General features: G+C 42.9%; 1 protein-coding gene across 1 annotated transcript in view; it reads right to left on the bottom strand.

The window, feature by feature from the left end:
- Window positions 1-1,141: 1,141 nt before the first annotated feature.
- The window catches only part of bnc2 (basonuclin zinc finger protein 2), a 91,371-nt gene continuing 75,994 nt past the window's right edge, over window positions 1,142-16,518 (bottom strand). Inside the window, exons 4-8 of the mRNA XM_073465565.1 lie at window positions 11,167-11,738; window positions 9,850-11,010; window positions 9,325-9,798; window positions 1,707-2,128; window positions 1,142-1,646 (exon numbers count right to left, since the gene is read on the bottom strand). Of these exons, the coding sequence (XP_073321666.1) occupies window positions 1,306-1,646; window positions 1,707-2,128; window positions 9,325-9,798; window positions 9,850-11,010; window positions 11,167-11,738 (2,970 nt within the window). The 3' untranslated portion in view covers window positions 1,142-1,305. The remainder of the gene's footprint in view (window positions 1,647-1,706; window positions 2,129-9,324; window positions 9,799-9,849; window positions 11,011-11,166; window positions 11,739-16,518) is intronic.

The following is a 16,518-nucleotide window of genomic DNA, read 5'->3' as shown; positions in this document are numbered from 1 at the left end:
CCATGCTTTGCACAGACTACCCCACTAAACCTCTGACGTTATTATTGTGATCATTATGGCAACCATACATAAATAACTCCTTAAACAAAAAGAGGAGGAGAGACTTTACCAATATTTAACACCTCTTTGTTTGTGAAACAGCAGTTTATATTCAGTCACATCTGGATTCGTTTTGAAGCAAGACACTTTGTAGACACTCTCTGAATGCGTTGTTTAGCGATGGGGGAAGATCTCAGGTTTTGTTCAGGGGGGACGAGATGTTTTCTGTCGTCAGACTGTGTTTTGAAAATGAGCACGTGCAAAAAGAAACTGGCACAAGTATTTTTGAAGGTACTGTCATTTCCCTTGGCACTGTAGCCATCAATGACCCCAAACAACACCTAAACTTACCATTGCAAAAGTCCTCATTATAATAATATTACACATCCCCTTGTATAGATGCAAAGTGCAAAAACTGAATTGGTATACTAAAGCTCATAAACATAACAGACAAAAAAAATCAATAGAAATACAGAGAATGATATCAGTGTAGGAGCCTAAAAAAGCATGCCGGCAACCTCTGAATATCTAACAAGTAGATAAAACAAGCCACATGATATTCTTTTTTTCCTAGGACTCAGTTTAAAACGTGTCTTTGAAGCTAACATAAATGAGTCAAGCTAGTAAGATGCTACCTCTGTCTTGCCTATAGCTGGAAGTATTGTACTGGACTGTAACATAAAACCATAAAGAGAGAGAAAAAAAGAAGCAAACAACCATCAACACAACTCTTTTACACCAAAAGCCTCTTGGGACATTATTTACAAATGAAGCTGTCATGCTTTTGTAAGGGGTTCATTTAAAAGCTATCATTACACAAATACAACAAGAAGATTTTCTTTTTTTTCTTCAATACTATCATTTCTGCAGGCAAAGTCACAAATAAGAGTTTGAATAGATTCTTTGGAGACGGACATAAAAACAAAGTGGGGACACATTTGAAAGGAAAGATGGAGGGGCTTATGAAAAAAAGAACCGGAGTTTTGTTATAAAGCAAACTCCATGCTCAAGAGCGTCATCCTGTTCTTCCAAAGAAGGAAAAGTCAAAGATCACAATAATAAACTGTATTTAGAGTCAATGAATTTTATAGAGGGACTTAAATGTCTTGCAATGACTTACAGAGGATGGGCAGGAGGCATACAGGCATCTAGCTTGTATTTGATGGCCCTGGGCTGGGGTTAAAAGCGAATTTGAGGAGGAATAAGGATGAGGAATGAAGGGAGGAGCGGGCAGACTGACAGCAGGGTAGAGGAGCAAGTCATTCTTTAGTCTATTATTGTAGAGAAGGGCATGTTTTTATGGAGGTTGGGGTTCTGAGAGTGTCGGTTACGGCTGCGCACAGAGCTGAACACCATGTTGCAACCGGGGATTTTGCACTTGTGCATCTCGCGCAGGTGCACAGTCTTGTAGTGCACACGCAGGGTCCCTTTGTTGCTGTACATTTTGTGGCAGATGTTGCAAAGGATCCCGCTGCTGCCACAGTTACTGCCCCCGGTGGACGAAAGGAGGAATGGTGAGGAGGAAGATTCCAACCTCTCGCCATGTCCTTCTCCTCTTAGTTCTCCAGTCTCATCCCGATGCCCCCTTTCAACCCGCCCCTCGGCACGCTGGGAGCAGTCCTCCCCCTCGCTGTTGCCCTCTTCCTCATCCTCTTCTCCCTCCTCCTCCTCCAGGTCATCCAATAGGATGCCTTCATCGCTGCCCTCATCTGACTCGTGTGAGGAGTGGACACTGCTGCTGGATTGAACACTGGATGTGGTGCTCAGGTCCAACACCATGTAGTCCTCTGGCTGGCCCCGGGAGAAGCCGTTGGTGTGGTGGTTTTTAAGGGTTTGGTTGAGAGGGTGGTGGGGATACTCGATGCTCATGGGGGAACGGACACTGTGGTTCAGGCCAGTGGGCCCGAGGCTGGCGCCTCCGAAGCCCATCCCGGCCATAGGGTCCAAGCCCATGTGGTGCCCGGCGTAGATCTTGGCCAGTATCTCGGCTCGCAGGTCCTTGGGCAGTGGCGTGAGTTGGGGGTCCAGGACAATGTCGTCCAGCTCTTTGGTCAGCAGTTTGCGGTGCAGGTTGATGTTGGAGCTGTGCCTAATGTGAGGAGACAATCAGAGTTGTAAATCACAATGCTGCCAGTGTGTGAAGAATTTAGATAACCTCTCAAATACAAAATATTTTTACTTAAAATATATTTTTTTATATTGTCTTAATTCTGTTAAATGGTACCAGGCTACAAATACTCAATAGAAGAGCCACTACATGTGTAATTATTGTTACTCTCAGTCGGGGTACACAGACAGTCACGCAGAGATAGAAATTCCCCCTGCAGCTCTCCACAGAAAAGTGCTCGAAGATTGCACAGAGAGAGAGAGCATCCTGCTAGTGTTTACCGCTGTCAGCATGTCTGCACTGCACAGCCCTCAAATCCAATAGACTCTGACTCAATTAAATACTCCACCATATTGAATGGGAGTTTATCAATTGATTCGAGCTGTGGTAATGTGATAATCGAGGGGAACTGGATAGCATATTAGCACTAGGCCCTGACAGCATTATCGCATTCGTTCCCTATTGGAGGTGGCTTAATCGAGCACCTCAATGAACATGTCTTTATGTAGCCCTGGATTTAATTAAGATGGGCATTTTTCCCCAAACACAAGGCAAACTGTATCACACAGTGTGCTACAGCCGATGAAGGAAACTAAGTAAAAGTGCCATGCTTAAGCTAAGATAAGATTAGTGAGGATTTCAGTTAGCATACAAAGCCATGCTAAAGGATGCAAGGTGAAATGGGCTTGGAGAATCTAATTCAGTGCTTTTTCGCTCCAATTTCACAGTTGCCAAGTTGGAAAACAAAGGGACCCACTGCACACATGTCACACCAAAACTGCATAACACAGAAAGGAAACTTAAGCAACTAATGACCGATGTCAAATACAACATACACACGGCCCATTCCTCTCATATCAGGTCAGCACTTACATCAAATAAGAATAATATGCAAACACTCAGTGCCTTTAATGTGAGGGGTTTCCATGCAGGGAGGGCACATGTGTGTAAATTAAATTAAAAAAAAGAAAAAAAAGAAAAGAAAACGGTCATCCTTAGCAGGACGGGCAAAAATGGAGTCACAATGGATAGTAGAGCTTACCAGCAGTGGCAGGGTTGATGCAGTCAAAAAGGGTCCCTTTCCTTTAATTATTTACTTCCCTATCCGACATTGTCCTGCAAGAGGTAAAAATACATTCATTTGAGGGACCCTTTTCTGTGAACCAGGCAACCAGGAGCCCGTCCACTCAAGCATCGTCAGCATTGAGGAGAGAGAGCGTGGCAAATCGATTGGCCGTGGCTGTCACTGCATGTGTGTGTGCGTGTGTGTATTTGCACGTGCTTTTGTCTGTTTGAGTGTACAACAGAAAATATACTACTTCCATATAGTCGGACTTCGATCAAAAGGACTGTATAAATCCTTTGTTCTTTTTTATCCTTTGATATAACAGTTGCACCCATATGGTGTTAGCTTATGGCTAAAATATGGGAGTCATGATTCAATGTCTGTGGTGCTGTATCCCTGTCTAGCCAAATACATGTGTGGACGCTTTGCTGTGAGAGGAAAGAGTGTTTTAAGATGGTCTGAAATATGCCTCAATCAGGGATCAATATTGCAGCAATTTTGCAGGGATACCAGCCGACAGGCTTTGACGTAAAAAAGGGGCCACATTTGCTCAATTAAACCTGAAGTTCAGGATGCTGTTGATGATGCTCAGGTAGGCAGGTCCTTTGCAACATGTCTCCATCTCTATAACAACACCTTCTCACTGCTAATAAGCTCTAAGTTAACCATGGCTATCTCAGTTGTAGATATTAAAGTCAAACATGCTAAATATCATGCAGTAAGTAGTCTGCGCTAGAGCTAGAGTAGCCATTTTAAATACTCAAAATGCACACCACATTGTTAGAATATTACAACAACAAAATCTGATGAAAAATATTCACATTTAATACTGCAGTCTTTCTTTAAAATCTATTTGACAGATATGTAAAATGAAAAAAGGGAAGAAAAAAGTCACTTTATGGCATGTCATTTCTAATCATTTGGAAATGATTTAATCTCAAGAGCTAAAGAGGAGAAAAAGAGCCCAGTTTATGATCATTTGCATAAACATAATTATTTAACTCGTGTGTTGGCATTGCCTCCTTGCCCTAAATAATCAAAATAAGTCAGCTGGATCTACACACAGTGGGCATAATGCACTTATCCCTTCATTTATCAAATTTAGACTTTCTGCCCCATTTCCCACTCCTCTCCATCCCTCCACCTCCATCACTCCACATCAGTACGCTCTATCTTTCCACCCCCAAACCCAACTCCTTAGTGTGCCCCCCCCCACACACCCCCTCCTTCCACCATCTCTACCTCCCTGTTGGCCAGTAATGTGGCTGGCAAACCAATTTGACAGTCTCATCTTTGCCCAAAAGATGGGGGAGGCCTCTAGAGAGCCCATTTTTGACTGTGCAGAGGAGGCAGAGCGAGAGTGTGCCTGTCCCATACGGCGTTAATCATCTTTAGGTTCATCTGATGGCCCTTGCCCTTGTTTTTGTGTCAGTGCGGGTGTGTGCGTGCGTGTGTGTACACGTGTGTGTATGTTGTCTAAATGACTCATAATGTGTAAATGAGATGGAAGGCTGAGTGGTATTAAACTGACACTAGTGGTTCTTTGTCTTTCCTGTCATTCGGGGTGTATTATGAGGTTTTAGGTGTAAGTGGGAGGACAAGAGTGTTTGTAGCATTTATCACTCTTTGTCACTGTTATATCTACTTTGCATTGTTTCAACAACAAAGATCTGAGGATCCTCAAGTAAATGAGTTCATAGACATTAAATGTAACATGAAAAACATTTTCTATGTACAAATTTATTGCAGTTTTACAACTACAATTGTATTGGAGACTTGCAGAAGACTTGAAGTGTGCCTGCATGGGTGTATCTAAGAATAAAAATAATTACCCTTACACTCTGCAAAATTCATCACAAAAAAACTGCCAACGATAAACCAAAGGGAGCTAATACTTCAAGTTTCTGTGTTTTAATCAGCAGATATTTTGCACAGGGGTGAGTGGCTTTTGCTAATATATTCTCTCTATAAGCAGCATGCCCTTTGTTTATAAGAGACAAACAGAGAGCTGATTGTGAAGCAGCGGAGCTGGGCCCACATGCCGTGAGGGGACCGAGGGAAAGCGAGGAAGACGGAGAGAGGAAGGAGAAGGGAGGAAAGAGACTCTCCAACATAATTAACCTTCACTCTCTCCGTTTGCAGTGGCCCGTGCAGGGACCACGGGCTGCGCACCGCTGCACCATGGGAATGTGGAAGAGGGAGGACACCTACTGTACTTGCTGTAGCGACATAGGAGCAGGTTAAAATGTTTGAGTGAAGGTTAAAAAAAAAGAGAAGCGTGGTAGGCTGATAAAAACGAGATAAGTAAGGCGAGTCTTGTCAACGGTTTAAAAAATATGATTAACGAGGCCAATAATGGTGATGATTACTGGTACGCGCGTCTTTCCAGCAGTTAATCATGCAGCTTCTTCAACACTTCTGCCGACGCTGCTCGCTCCCCCCAATAAATATGCAATCATTTACCTCCGTGCAGCAGGCGGCTGGGAGGCTGGGAGAAAACACCCCGCTGTAAAACCACACATACACACACTCTTAGTGTTGGTATCTGTTTTACACTCAAAAACACACACATTACATGCTTGCTCAAGGGCACATTAAATTATCCCTTCCTGTATTCCTGAGTGTGTGCATGTGCAGTTTTCCTGTGCACTAATGTTTGTGTGTATAAAGTCCTACGGTCTTATAAAAAGGGCAGAGAGCCAAACTGAACAAACACTAGTGATACTTTTTTCCGTGGCTGCACATTTTCTGACAATGTCATTGGCTTTTGGTTGTTTTTCTCTGTAGATCAAATGACCTCTCCTCCGTTTTCTTCTTCACTTTGATACGGGAGCTTTTGATGCTGGTGTCTGATGGTGTGTTTATGTGCCTTTGGCTTTTCACTCGGTCAATGGACTAATCAGATATGCAGAGGTACCTCCCTATTGATGGATGTCAACAGCTGTTTGGGAGGTTTTGAGAAGACGAAGCCAGGCAGGGCGCCATATTAAAAGGCTGCTTTAGAATATATTATTCAGCTGTAAAAACAAAAACAAATAACCACTGGTTTACCTTCCGCTTATTAATATTCAATGTGGTTATTATTCAAAGAGTTCTTTTTTTTATTATTAAGGGTTATGTCTTTATGTCTGAAGTAAACCAAATAATCGCTACTCTAGTAACTGACGGCCAAAAAATCTAATTTGGAGAAAGACTTGATTATCTAATTTACTTGTAATAAACATTCTCAACATTATTTTGTGCAAATATCTTCGTATGTGCAGTTTCTTAATCTTAACGGAGCAAATGCTCTTATGAAAACAACTAAATTATATTCCCATTTTATTGCAATCATTACACTCAAACATACATTATGTCATTAGAGGATTATCCAGGGACAGATTTGATGAGAGCCCATCTCGTGCACTGACTCGCCTCAAAGCCCCAGGATTCCTCTAGCTATGCAGTGCCCTTCTTTCTGTTGTTTTGTTCCCTGTTTGAACCAGCGGCAGAGTAATACGTCCCATATGCTATCAGGAATTTATCCCCCCACAGAAAAAGTATGGAAACAATAGTGTGCTTAGGTCTCACCCACCCAGAGCTATACTGTATCAAAGATGCATTATGTTCACAGCGGCAATTGTCCCTCATTGCAACAAAGTTATCCCCATCTCCCATATGTTCTGCCACTTTACGTATTTGAATGGCATTTATATGCTGGTGTTTTTCTCATCAAGGAGTCAAGCTATCACACACTCACACATCCAAGCTGACACAGGAAGAGACTGAGCATAGGAAGAGTTCATGTTGAGGTGTTACCTTTCTATATGCAATACGGTCGAATCTTTGATCCCTCTGCGCCTGTCTAAAGCACTCCACTCAGCCCTGGCTTTGATACTAAACACCTAGCTGCATATTTGTGAAAATACAGCTTTTACATCTCTTCTGTTCTGATTATTATATTTTGTTGTTGCCTCATTTAGTTTTCCATTAGCCATCGTGGGATCATGACAGCAGATTCCAGTATGAGGGATCAAAATTAGATAACTGACAAAAAAGTGGAGCAGCTGTAGAAATTAAAACAGTCTGATTCACAGTATCTATCTCAGCACCAATTAAAATCTGAGAAATATCTGCTGATTACTAATGTCACTTTACTCTTAGGTGCAATTCCTATCTACTACTGAAATCTTTTATCATGTTGAATTGCCCTATTAATGCACAGTGGAGCTTTCCTGTTGCTATTTAAAAGTTCAGATAAGGCAGGTAATTGTTGATATCCAACAACAGTTTCACAGTATTATGAGACTAATTACAAAGAGATAAGGTGTATACAAATAGTTTTCTCTGTTATCTATTTGTACATATCCTGTGTGTTTGCATCTGTGTGTTTCTGTGTGCACAAGTGAGTGCGCATACATGTGCATGAACATGTTACGCTGCAGGCCGGTCATGCCTCAGGCATTCTCTTTTTCTAAAATTTTATCAATAGAGGTGAGAAAATAAACTGACCAGTCAGTACACCACATCGTGGCAATGCATGCTATTGTAACAGTTATCTTGCTGCTGTTGTTGGCACAGCTGTGTCAAGTAAGCAGCAGGGTTGCACCTTCACTACTGTTAACTTGTTGTCCCCCTCCCACATCTTTTCCGATAGAGCCCCAGGATCACCTGCTCTATTTACGTGCTGCTAATGAAAAAACAGTTGTAGGAACAGATGCCACCAAAACAACAAATGAAATAAAAGACTTGGGGTTGGAAAAGAGCAGTGAGTTACTGCGGAGAGAGGTAGCAGTGGTGGAGGAAGAGATGAGGAGGGGCAGAGCCAATGTGTGGGTGAGACAAAACACTGAGTAAAAATATAAAGCCCCCTCTGGGAAGATTTGTTTGCCAATTGGAAACATGCAGTGTGTTGCAACTTGCCCTTTATTTAAATAAAAGTGTCACTTGTCATGGATGGTACAAGATAAATATATATACTGCATATGTATATTATTTATATTCCCCCTAAAGAATAGAATGAGCTGTTCTGTTATGCACCTGACTTCTATTAAAGAGAAAAAGAGTATGAGCATGAGAGAGTGAGGGAATGTATAGTTTGTGCCAAGGGCCATTTCACATGTCCCTGCTGTGTGAGTGACTGGATAGCTTGAACAATCGACCAACTTTGTTTACATGACTAGCAAGGGAATATGATTTTGTGCATTACTAAAGCCTAAACTTGAATTTCCAGACAGCTGTTATTTATTCGATTGCCTTTCTCTCATAACAGTAAGTCTAATGGATATTATTACTAGCTATATATAAAGGATTTTAAGAGAGAAAATTCTACCTTTAATCATGATTGAATGCTGGCCAATTTAACTTCAGAATACTCATACCATGATGCAAGAAATTGTTGTTTGTAATCCCTTAGGGAGCCTGTGCTAGCCCAGGGCACAAGTGATCTTATGTACCTCAAGCATGTGTTATGGCATCAATCTGCTGCCACTGCTGCTACAGTATATATATTCTGCAGAGTGAATGTGTGGGACTGATATGTGCTAACAAGCCCAGGTGAGTATGGCTGGCCTCACCTCCTAATGCGCTAATAAATGCAGTGGTTTGACAAACCGCTGTCAATGTTAATATATGCGCCCTCACCTCCCTGTGACAAGGTGAGGTACTGAGGGCAGGTAAACAACACACTGCAGCTGCAGGGATGTGTACGGCCTAGTGCTTGTTTGAATGTGTGTGTATGGGTTTCGCATCCTGACACCCTACTCTTCTGAACTTTGACTTGACAAGGAGCAGATGTCCCTGAATCAATTTACTGTTGAATTAGCTGAAAGATGTGAAGTGAAAGCTATCCAGGTAAATGTTATACAGTAATGCAATACTGCAGCTAAATCTTGTTTTATTAACATGAAATGAAAAGGCATAACTTTTACAAAAATGCTATTATCTGTTAATCTGTGTTTTAACATTTCTAAAACTGCTATATCCTTCCAAAAAAGTATTATATTATGTAGATTTATGTAGTGCAACTCCTTCAATCTTAATAGACCGAATTCAACATTTCCATTGAACCTACCTGTAACTGTTGCAATTACATTGAAATAAAATGATTGCATGACCAATCTGTAGCACTAACCTGTCTCGGCTCCTCCGGGAAGGGAAGGCAGCGTTGCAGCCAGCCACAGTGCACACATGCATCTCTTTGAGGTGCACATTCTTGTAGTGCAGTTTCATGCTATAGGAGCTCTTGAAGCTCTTCTTACACACATAGCAGATCTTGGGGTCAGGACTTGAGCATGGGTCTCCCTCTGGTGAATGAGAAGAAGGGAATTTGGGTGGACTGGCACCGTAGCCCATTGAAGAGATGAAGCTCTCATGCAGAGCAGCCATGCTTGCAGCAGCGGCAGCAGCTGCGGCCATGCCTCCATTATAGAGGCCATACTGGCCCATGCAGAACATGTCGTAAGTAGGATCGTTGAGTTCTTCCTTGATCTTGATAGGGGGCTGATGAGGCGAGGGTGAGGAATGACCCTTGCCCTCCATTTCCTTTCTCAGATCAACTTCCTCACCACCCTCATCATTCTGTTCCTTGTCCAGACCCCTTCCGCCACTCATGTGTTTTTGCTGTTCCTCCACATCTATCAGCTCATCACGGTAGAACATCTTGGAATCAGAGGTTTCAGATTCATTCTCAAAGTCTCTCTCATGGTCCTGGTCCTCAGAGGTGAAGCTGTCCATACAACGTAGATCACCTGAGCCTTGAAGGTCATTTCCACCCCTGCTGTCACTGCCAGTCCCTTCCCGGCATTCATCTTCGCTCTGTCTCATCATGCCTCTCAGAGCTAGGCCGGGGCTCATTTCATCTTGGGAAGGAGATTGCTGCCCACTTCCACCACTGTGGTTCCCAGTACCACTGCCACCATTGTTGTTGCTGTTACAATTACCATTCATTTTGATATTGTTGTGAAGAAGAGATGACTGGTGATGGTGATGATTATGGTGGAGGTTATCATCGTCGTCATCATCTTTGTCGTCATATTCATCTGCCACATCAATTACTTCCTTCTCAATCTTCACTGGCATGCTAGATTTACGAGGCTTCTTTTTAGGCGTGGGGTCTGTGTTTCCTGTGGTGACGTCGTGATTGGCACTATGTGTATGTAAGCGATGGGACATGGGTCCTGCCTCTGACATATGAACATTATTGTTCGAAGCCACAGCTGCAGCCAGCATCTGCTGTTGTTGGTCCATCAGGGTGGTACTGTTGGTGGTGGTGGGCAGGATGGGGCTGGTGGGCAGTGACACTGGAGGACTGCAGAGGTCCGCAGGGGACAGTAGTGTACGGTAGAATGGGGGCACTGGCTGGACCGGCTGCACTGACTTCAGGGTGGGGAACACCAGTGGGCTTTGCAGGGGTGACTGAAGCATAGGGTCCACTGGAGGAGTAGTGAAGCCCAGTGGTGGCCTTCCAGGGCTGGTGAGTGTGAAGCCACCATTCTTGGTGCTTGAGATGACAGGTGTACCAGGTGCCGAATTGGCACGAATGAGGTCCTTGTCGCGGTTATTACGCAGCATCGGCATGTGCAACCGTGGATTGGGATTGGCACTGTGGCGGTTGCGGCTGCGTAGTGAGCTGAAGACCATATTGCAGCCTTCAATGGTGCAACGGTGTTTAATCTTCAAGTGTACAGCATTATAATGTATCTTAAGTGTACCTTTGTCATAAAAGGTTTTGCCACAAGAGTTGCAGCACACACGGCCTTTGCGTGAGGTGGATCCCATGCGGCGCATGCGATGCATCTTGGAGTTAAAGGAAGCATGACTGATGGTTTTAGAATGCTCGTCCTTTACGAAGTGGTGGTGGACCTGGTGTTCATTCAAGCTGTTGGATTGCTGAGATTGATTTTGGGACTGCTGTTGGCCTGCCTGCTGTTGCTGCTGGAGCTGTGTCTGCTGTTGCTGCTGTTGTTGCGCCTGCTGGGTTGAAGGGGTTGGTGAGATGGGTGATGCCCTGTTGTTGGGCTCTGTTTTAGGTTCAATGTTGTTGTTCAGGGCTCCCAGGGCTCCACGACTCGGGCTCTGGCCTGTACGAAATGGTGACAGGGACACTTCTGACTCACTGGTGTCCATTTGTTCACCTTGGTTTGGCAGGCTGGGCTCCCGGAGCCGGAGAGCAGACTGTTCCATAGGCAGGCCATTGGGGGGCAAGCCTAGCATGGGGGCAGACACTGGGTTGATGTACTGGAAGGGCAGGAGAAAGGCTAAGCTGTTGGGAATATTCTCGAAATGGTGAATGCTGGATGGGCTACTGTTTTCCAGATGTGGCAGGAGCCCCGGGCTGCGGGTCCTGTTGTTACTTTCAATGAATGTCCTAATCCCGGAGTCTGTCTTGGAGGAGGGAACTGTAACTGCCTGACCTTCCTTCTCCTGAATGGCCATCAACTCCACAATGGACTTGGTCTCACCAAAGCGTAGGAACTGCTGCAGGGTGATGATCTCTTCTTCTCGGGACATGATGGTCCAGCGGTCCAGCACCTTGCCTGCAGCATCCTAGATGCCCCAGAAGAGACAAAAGAGAAGACAGAAATACAAACCGTTATTGATTGTGCATAATCAGTGTGGTCAAAGGAGAACATAGAGCAGGGGTTAGTTTGTGAGGGCAAGCTTTTCTGCTCATGAAATTCAGAGGCTCCTGGAGCGACAAGTAACTAACAGAGCTTTGTTGAACCACCCCCCTCCACTATCCCTCTTTGGCATCCACTTTTCACTCGTTTATTTTTTTCTATAAATCAGCCCTGCAAATGTGATCTTTAATCACATAGTGATGAGGGTAGGCAAGAGTTTAATTGAGTCTCAAGCAAACAAATAAAAAGCACTGAGGTGGAGCGATTAGCAGGTCTCTGCAACTTCCATTGAGTGAGACAAAAAAAACAGCTTTGAAAAAGATTTGAACTCTTGCTGGGACTCCCTCTGTACACAAACAGTACCTAGAGATATTTACATTATTGTCTGAGCAAGGGAAAAAATGTCTCACAGAAATAATAGAATCATTAATGTAAGCCATTAATCGCACCTTGGTTAGCGGGTATTTTTCTCAGTGTGTTCCATCCCTAAGACTGTGAAATGCTCGAGGGAGGATGGGACTGCTACACTACGTATCGGGGAATGGCTTTGGACATTTAAAGAAAAAAACCTCATGTTTATTTAAGGTTGTGTTGAGTGCCTTGACAGTGCCATTGAGCTTGTGTTCCTTTTATTTGACAGGCTGCATATTTATCATGCTTCTGTGTTAGTGAGGTATAAAGGAAACATGTTTTACGTGTGTTACTTTAAATATTAATCATATAAATATGTTAGTATGCACAACTTGTTCCACCTTAAATATTAATATGAAATACTTTGTAATAAACAACAATGTTGTTTGGGACACTATCCATTTTATTATATAAATATTAACAACAGATAATTTATAATATCCCTTGGCAGTTCAAGTTCCTGTATTTTTGGAGGCTTGGGAATGTTGAGAAAGTTTCCACTCTAAGAGTACAGAAGTACTCCGATGGGACTTGGGCGTTATTCCAAATAGAGAACTTTACTTGGCTAGCGTCTTTTGGAGATGTGTCACTAATGGCTGAAAAATAAAAAACTTAGACTCCTTGCAAATGTGAACATTTAAAAACATCAAGAGATGGCAAGGGAAAAAGAAAAAGAATTTTGGCAAAGCCTGAAAATTGACTTTGTGGTTGAGATACTGAGTTTGAGGCAATGACCGTCCGACCCAATGCTCTTGTCCTCTTATATGAACCCACATCTCTTCCAGCTTAATAGCACTGATGACAGAACTCTCAACAAAATTATCCTCATCCAGTAACTGCTGGCACTCATGTTGTTTCATAAGATGGTGTGGTATGAACGCTTTCGTGAATGAGATAGAAGTAGATAGAGAGAGAGACGGAGAGACATAGTGTAAATACTTCATTTCGCACACAGGTTCCTGAGGGACCAGGCGCAAGTTACATCAAGGGAGAAACACAAGCGATGACAATTAGTCACAGTGAAATGGTAACATTTCGTATGTGCTCCTAGCTGCTGGCATCTATAAAAGATAAATGGCAACTCTGGTGAGTAAAAAGCTGTAAAAACCAACATCACAAAGCACAAAGGGCCTGTAAGGAGAAAACAGAAGATAAATGTTTAAAGAGAGACAGCGAAAGAGAGATAGTACGGGAGAGACACAGAGGAAGAAGAGCAGAAAAACAGAGAAAAATAAAAGTGCGAGTGGTTTCATATCATGCCCTCAGATATACTGGAGAAACAGATTCTTCTGAGACGAAACATCAATAGTCACTGGGGTATTTGTTGTTAAATATACATTAAAAAACATTTTACACTTTCATTCTGTGTGTGCTCTGGAGCTTTTGCCTGGAGGTATGACTTTAAATTCTAGCCTGGGCACTATTATTTCATACTGCATGGCCATCTGGGCATTAGTATTTCCATTTGATTTAATTGAAACAAAAAAATGAAAGCAAATTAGAAAGTGAATCTTTAAATAGTTCCACAACCACATTTCTTAAGAAACTGTAGTTCTAAGAAGTGGATCCATCTTTTAATATTATCTAGTGACAAAAAAAAAAAAATCAGCTTGACGTCCATTTGTACAGAACTCTGATTAGAAGCATGAAAAATATTAAATGCAGTCAAAGTGTATTATTCTAATGTCTGTGTTTCACAAGCACTAAACAGTAGTAGAAAGAACTTGCATTTTTTGGATGACTGGCTACATTTAATTACATTTCATCCAGTTCAAGACATCCTAATATCAGTTTCCTAACTGCCTCACTTTGATGTTTGTCTGTCAAATTGAGATTGAAATAAGATCCACAAGCTTCAAAAACTAGGTCATTTTAATGAGAGCTCCATTGATAAAATTATAGGGATTAGTCTCAAGCTATAAGTAATAGGATCAAATAAAACTAATGAAAGCTTTGCAAGTTTATACACATCAACAAAATCACTTGACCAAAGTTGCTCTCCAAACCCACATGCGTTTATCCAGCCTTTTTGTCAATCACTGACTGAATCAAACATCGTTTGGCTCTTTATTTTATCCTCTTCTTGTCTTACCCTGTGCCTCCACTTCCCCACTCATGAACTCAAACAAAGGGCAAAACACAATGACACAGGCCAAACTGTAACCCATTAGTGTTAGTAAGGGCCAGCCAGCTGTCAGAACAGGTCAGCAGTTCTGCTTTGCACTGGACCCTGTCTGAGAGGAGGCTTTCCAAGCACTCGTCGTTCACTGGTCAATTGAGTTTTGGAGGGCAGTCAACAAGCGTTTGGGCTGAGGTCGAGCTTGGAGCACAGAGTCAACTCAAATACAAAAATGAAGTGAATTGATCTAGAAAAAGATGTGAGGGGACAAACTTGATTAAAGTTCAGTCCATGTGGAAACTACTACTGGTTTCTATGCCAAGAAGTGTTTCAATACATGGCTGTTTCTTATAAGCCACTGCAGTATCTTGTTTATAACAACTATATTTCGCAATATATCACTTTATAGACAGAAATATTAAATGCAGATAACCCCCATAACAATTAATAAACAGAGATGAGAAATAATATGCATGCATTGTATCCAAATGACTATCTAAAGTATGAGCTGACACATTTGCAGACAAACACAGGCCCCTGTAGTCCTTACTACAGTAAGTCTCACAACTCCACTCCCCTGCATTAGCCTTGTGATGCTGCGAGAGAAACAAATATGCCATTAGAAGCACTTTTACAAGTAGGCACTCATCTTCCAATTAGCTTAATGTGGCCCTCTTCCCCCTATATTTTCCAGGCGTGCCCCACCTCTTCTTGTACACTCCCTCCAGTAAAATCTCATTAATCCACCCCTCCCCCATCTCCCCCAGTGCTATGACATATTAGTCTGTCATTATGCATCCCAGAGTCCTTTAAACAATACAGCTAAACCTCTGTTTGCCAGGTTAATGACTATTAGCCAATAATTACAGCAGAGAGACGATGGAGTACCCACTTTATCTGGTGGACAGCCTGCTGCTGTTAGTTTATTTTATCTGCCTGCCTCCATGTCTCTCAGAATTAACCTAGCAACGACTGTATTTATTCATCTCTCTGCCTCTGCAATGCATTCTTAATTCATGGCTGTCACTAATACTGTGGCGCTGGATGTTGTGTAGTGGGTGTGTAGTGGGGTATCCACCTTGCAAATTGCTGACAATGAGGATGAGCAAATGATGGTCCTGTCATGGGCCAGGGCACCACTGTCAGTTAAAACAAATCAGGCAATTATGCAATTAGTAGGTTATGTGCAGGGCTGTATTAAGAGCTGGGGTGTGTACTGTTGTTAGGTTGCATGGTGTGCATTAGGGATTAACAGCTTAACATGTATATGCTTTTCACTAATCATCACCTATCATACTTAGTGTCTGAGTGTATTTGGAAAGCAATGGAGGGAGATACCATGCTAGGCACTCACCAAAATAAAGCGAATAGTTGCTATAAATACATCGTATTGACCTGTGTCTGTAAACAGTAGATCAAATAGGAGATCTCTTACCCTCATAGAGCTTGTGTCATGTAGCTTCTCCAATATTTGCATTCGATGTTTACATATAAATTGGCATGACGTTGTATGTACAATCTCTGCAGGGGGACACTTCGTTGGTTCAACATTAACATAAGAGCAACTCAACCGATCATAAGACAGTATCACTTGCAATACGGAGGATCAGTTCTCACAATGGCAAAGTGAACCATGGGAACCACATTGATTCACCAATCACCTTGCAGTGAATGCGATCTCCACCAAGCCTCGAGGGAACCCCCATTGATCTCCATTCCTGCTTTCAGATCCAGTTCCTTAAAAAAAACTGCTCTATCCCTGTGTTCGCCACTTCAAGGGAGGTTAAGCAGAAGTTCCTTGTGATCTGAGAAGGTCTTGAACCTTGGTGCTTCCTTTTCCATATTCTGTTTCTCTCCCGACCCCATCTCAGGCTGCATGAATAATGCAGAGGATCTAGTGGCGAGGGGTGCCATGGGGGATGGGTTCACGCAAAGCCCACTGCCTGGAGCCATCACATCAGAGGGCAAGAGCTCCCAAGACACAGGCTGCTCCCCCATTGGCTCCCCAGTGGCAGGTCAGAGGTCATGTGTGAACAACCAGCTCTACTTCTTCCCCTGTGATGGACCAAGGGGAAATCAGTTGCTACGTCCAGATGTGGGTGGAGGACATTTGTAAGAATCATAGAGGTTGAAATTTGCACTCTTTGATCATGGTAAAATCCTCATTTATGCGCTG

This window comes from Pagrus major, chromosome 1 (genome assembly GCF_040436345.1).
Source record: "Pagrus major chromosome 1, Pma_NU_1.0".
Lineage (NCBI taxonomy): Eukaryota > Metazoa > Chordata > Actinopteri > Spariformes > Sparidae > Pagrus > Pagrus major.
The sequence above is the reverse complement of the archived record's forward strand: the minus strand, read 5'-3'. Positions and strand labels throughout refer to the sequence as shown.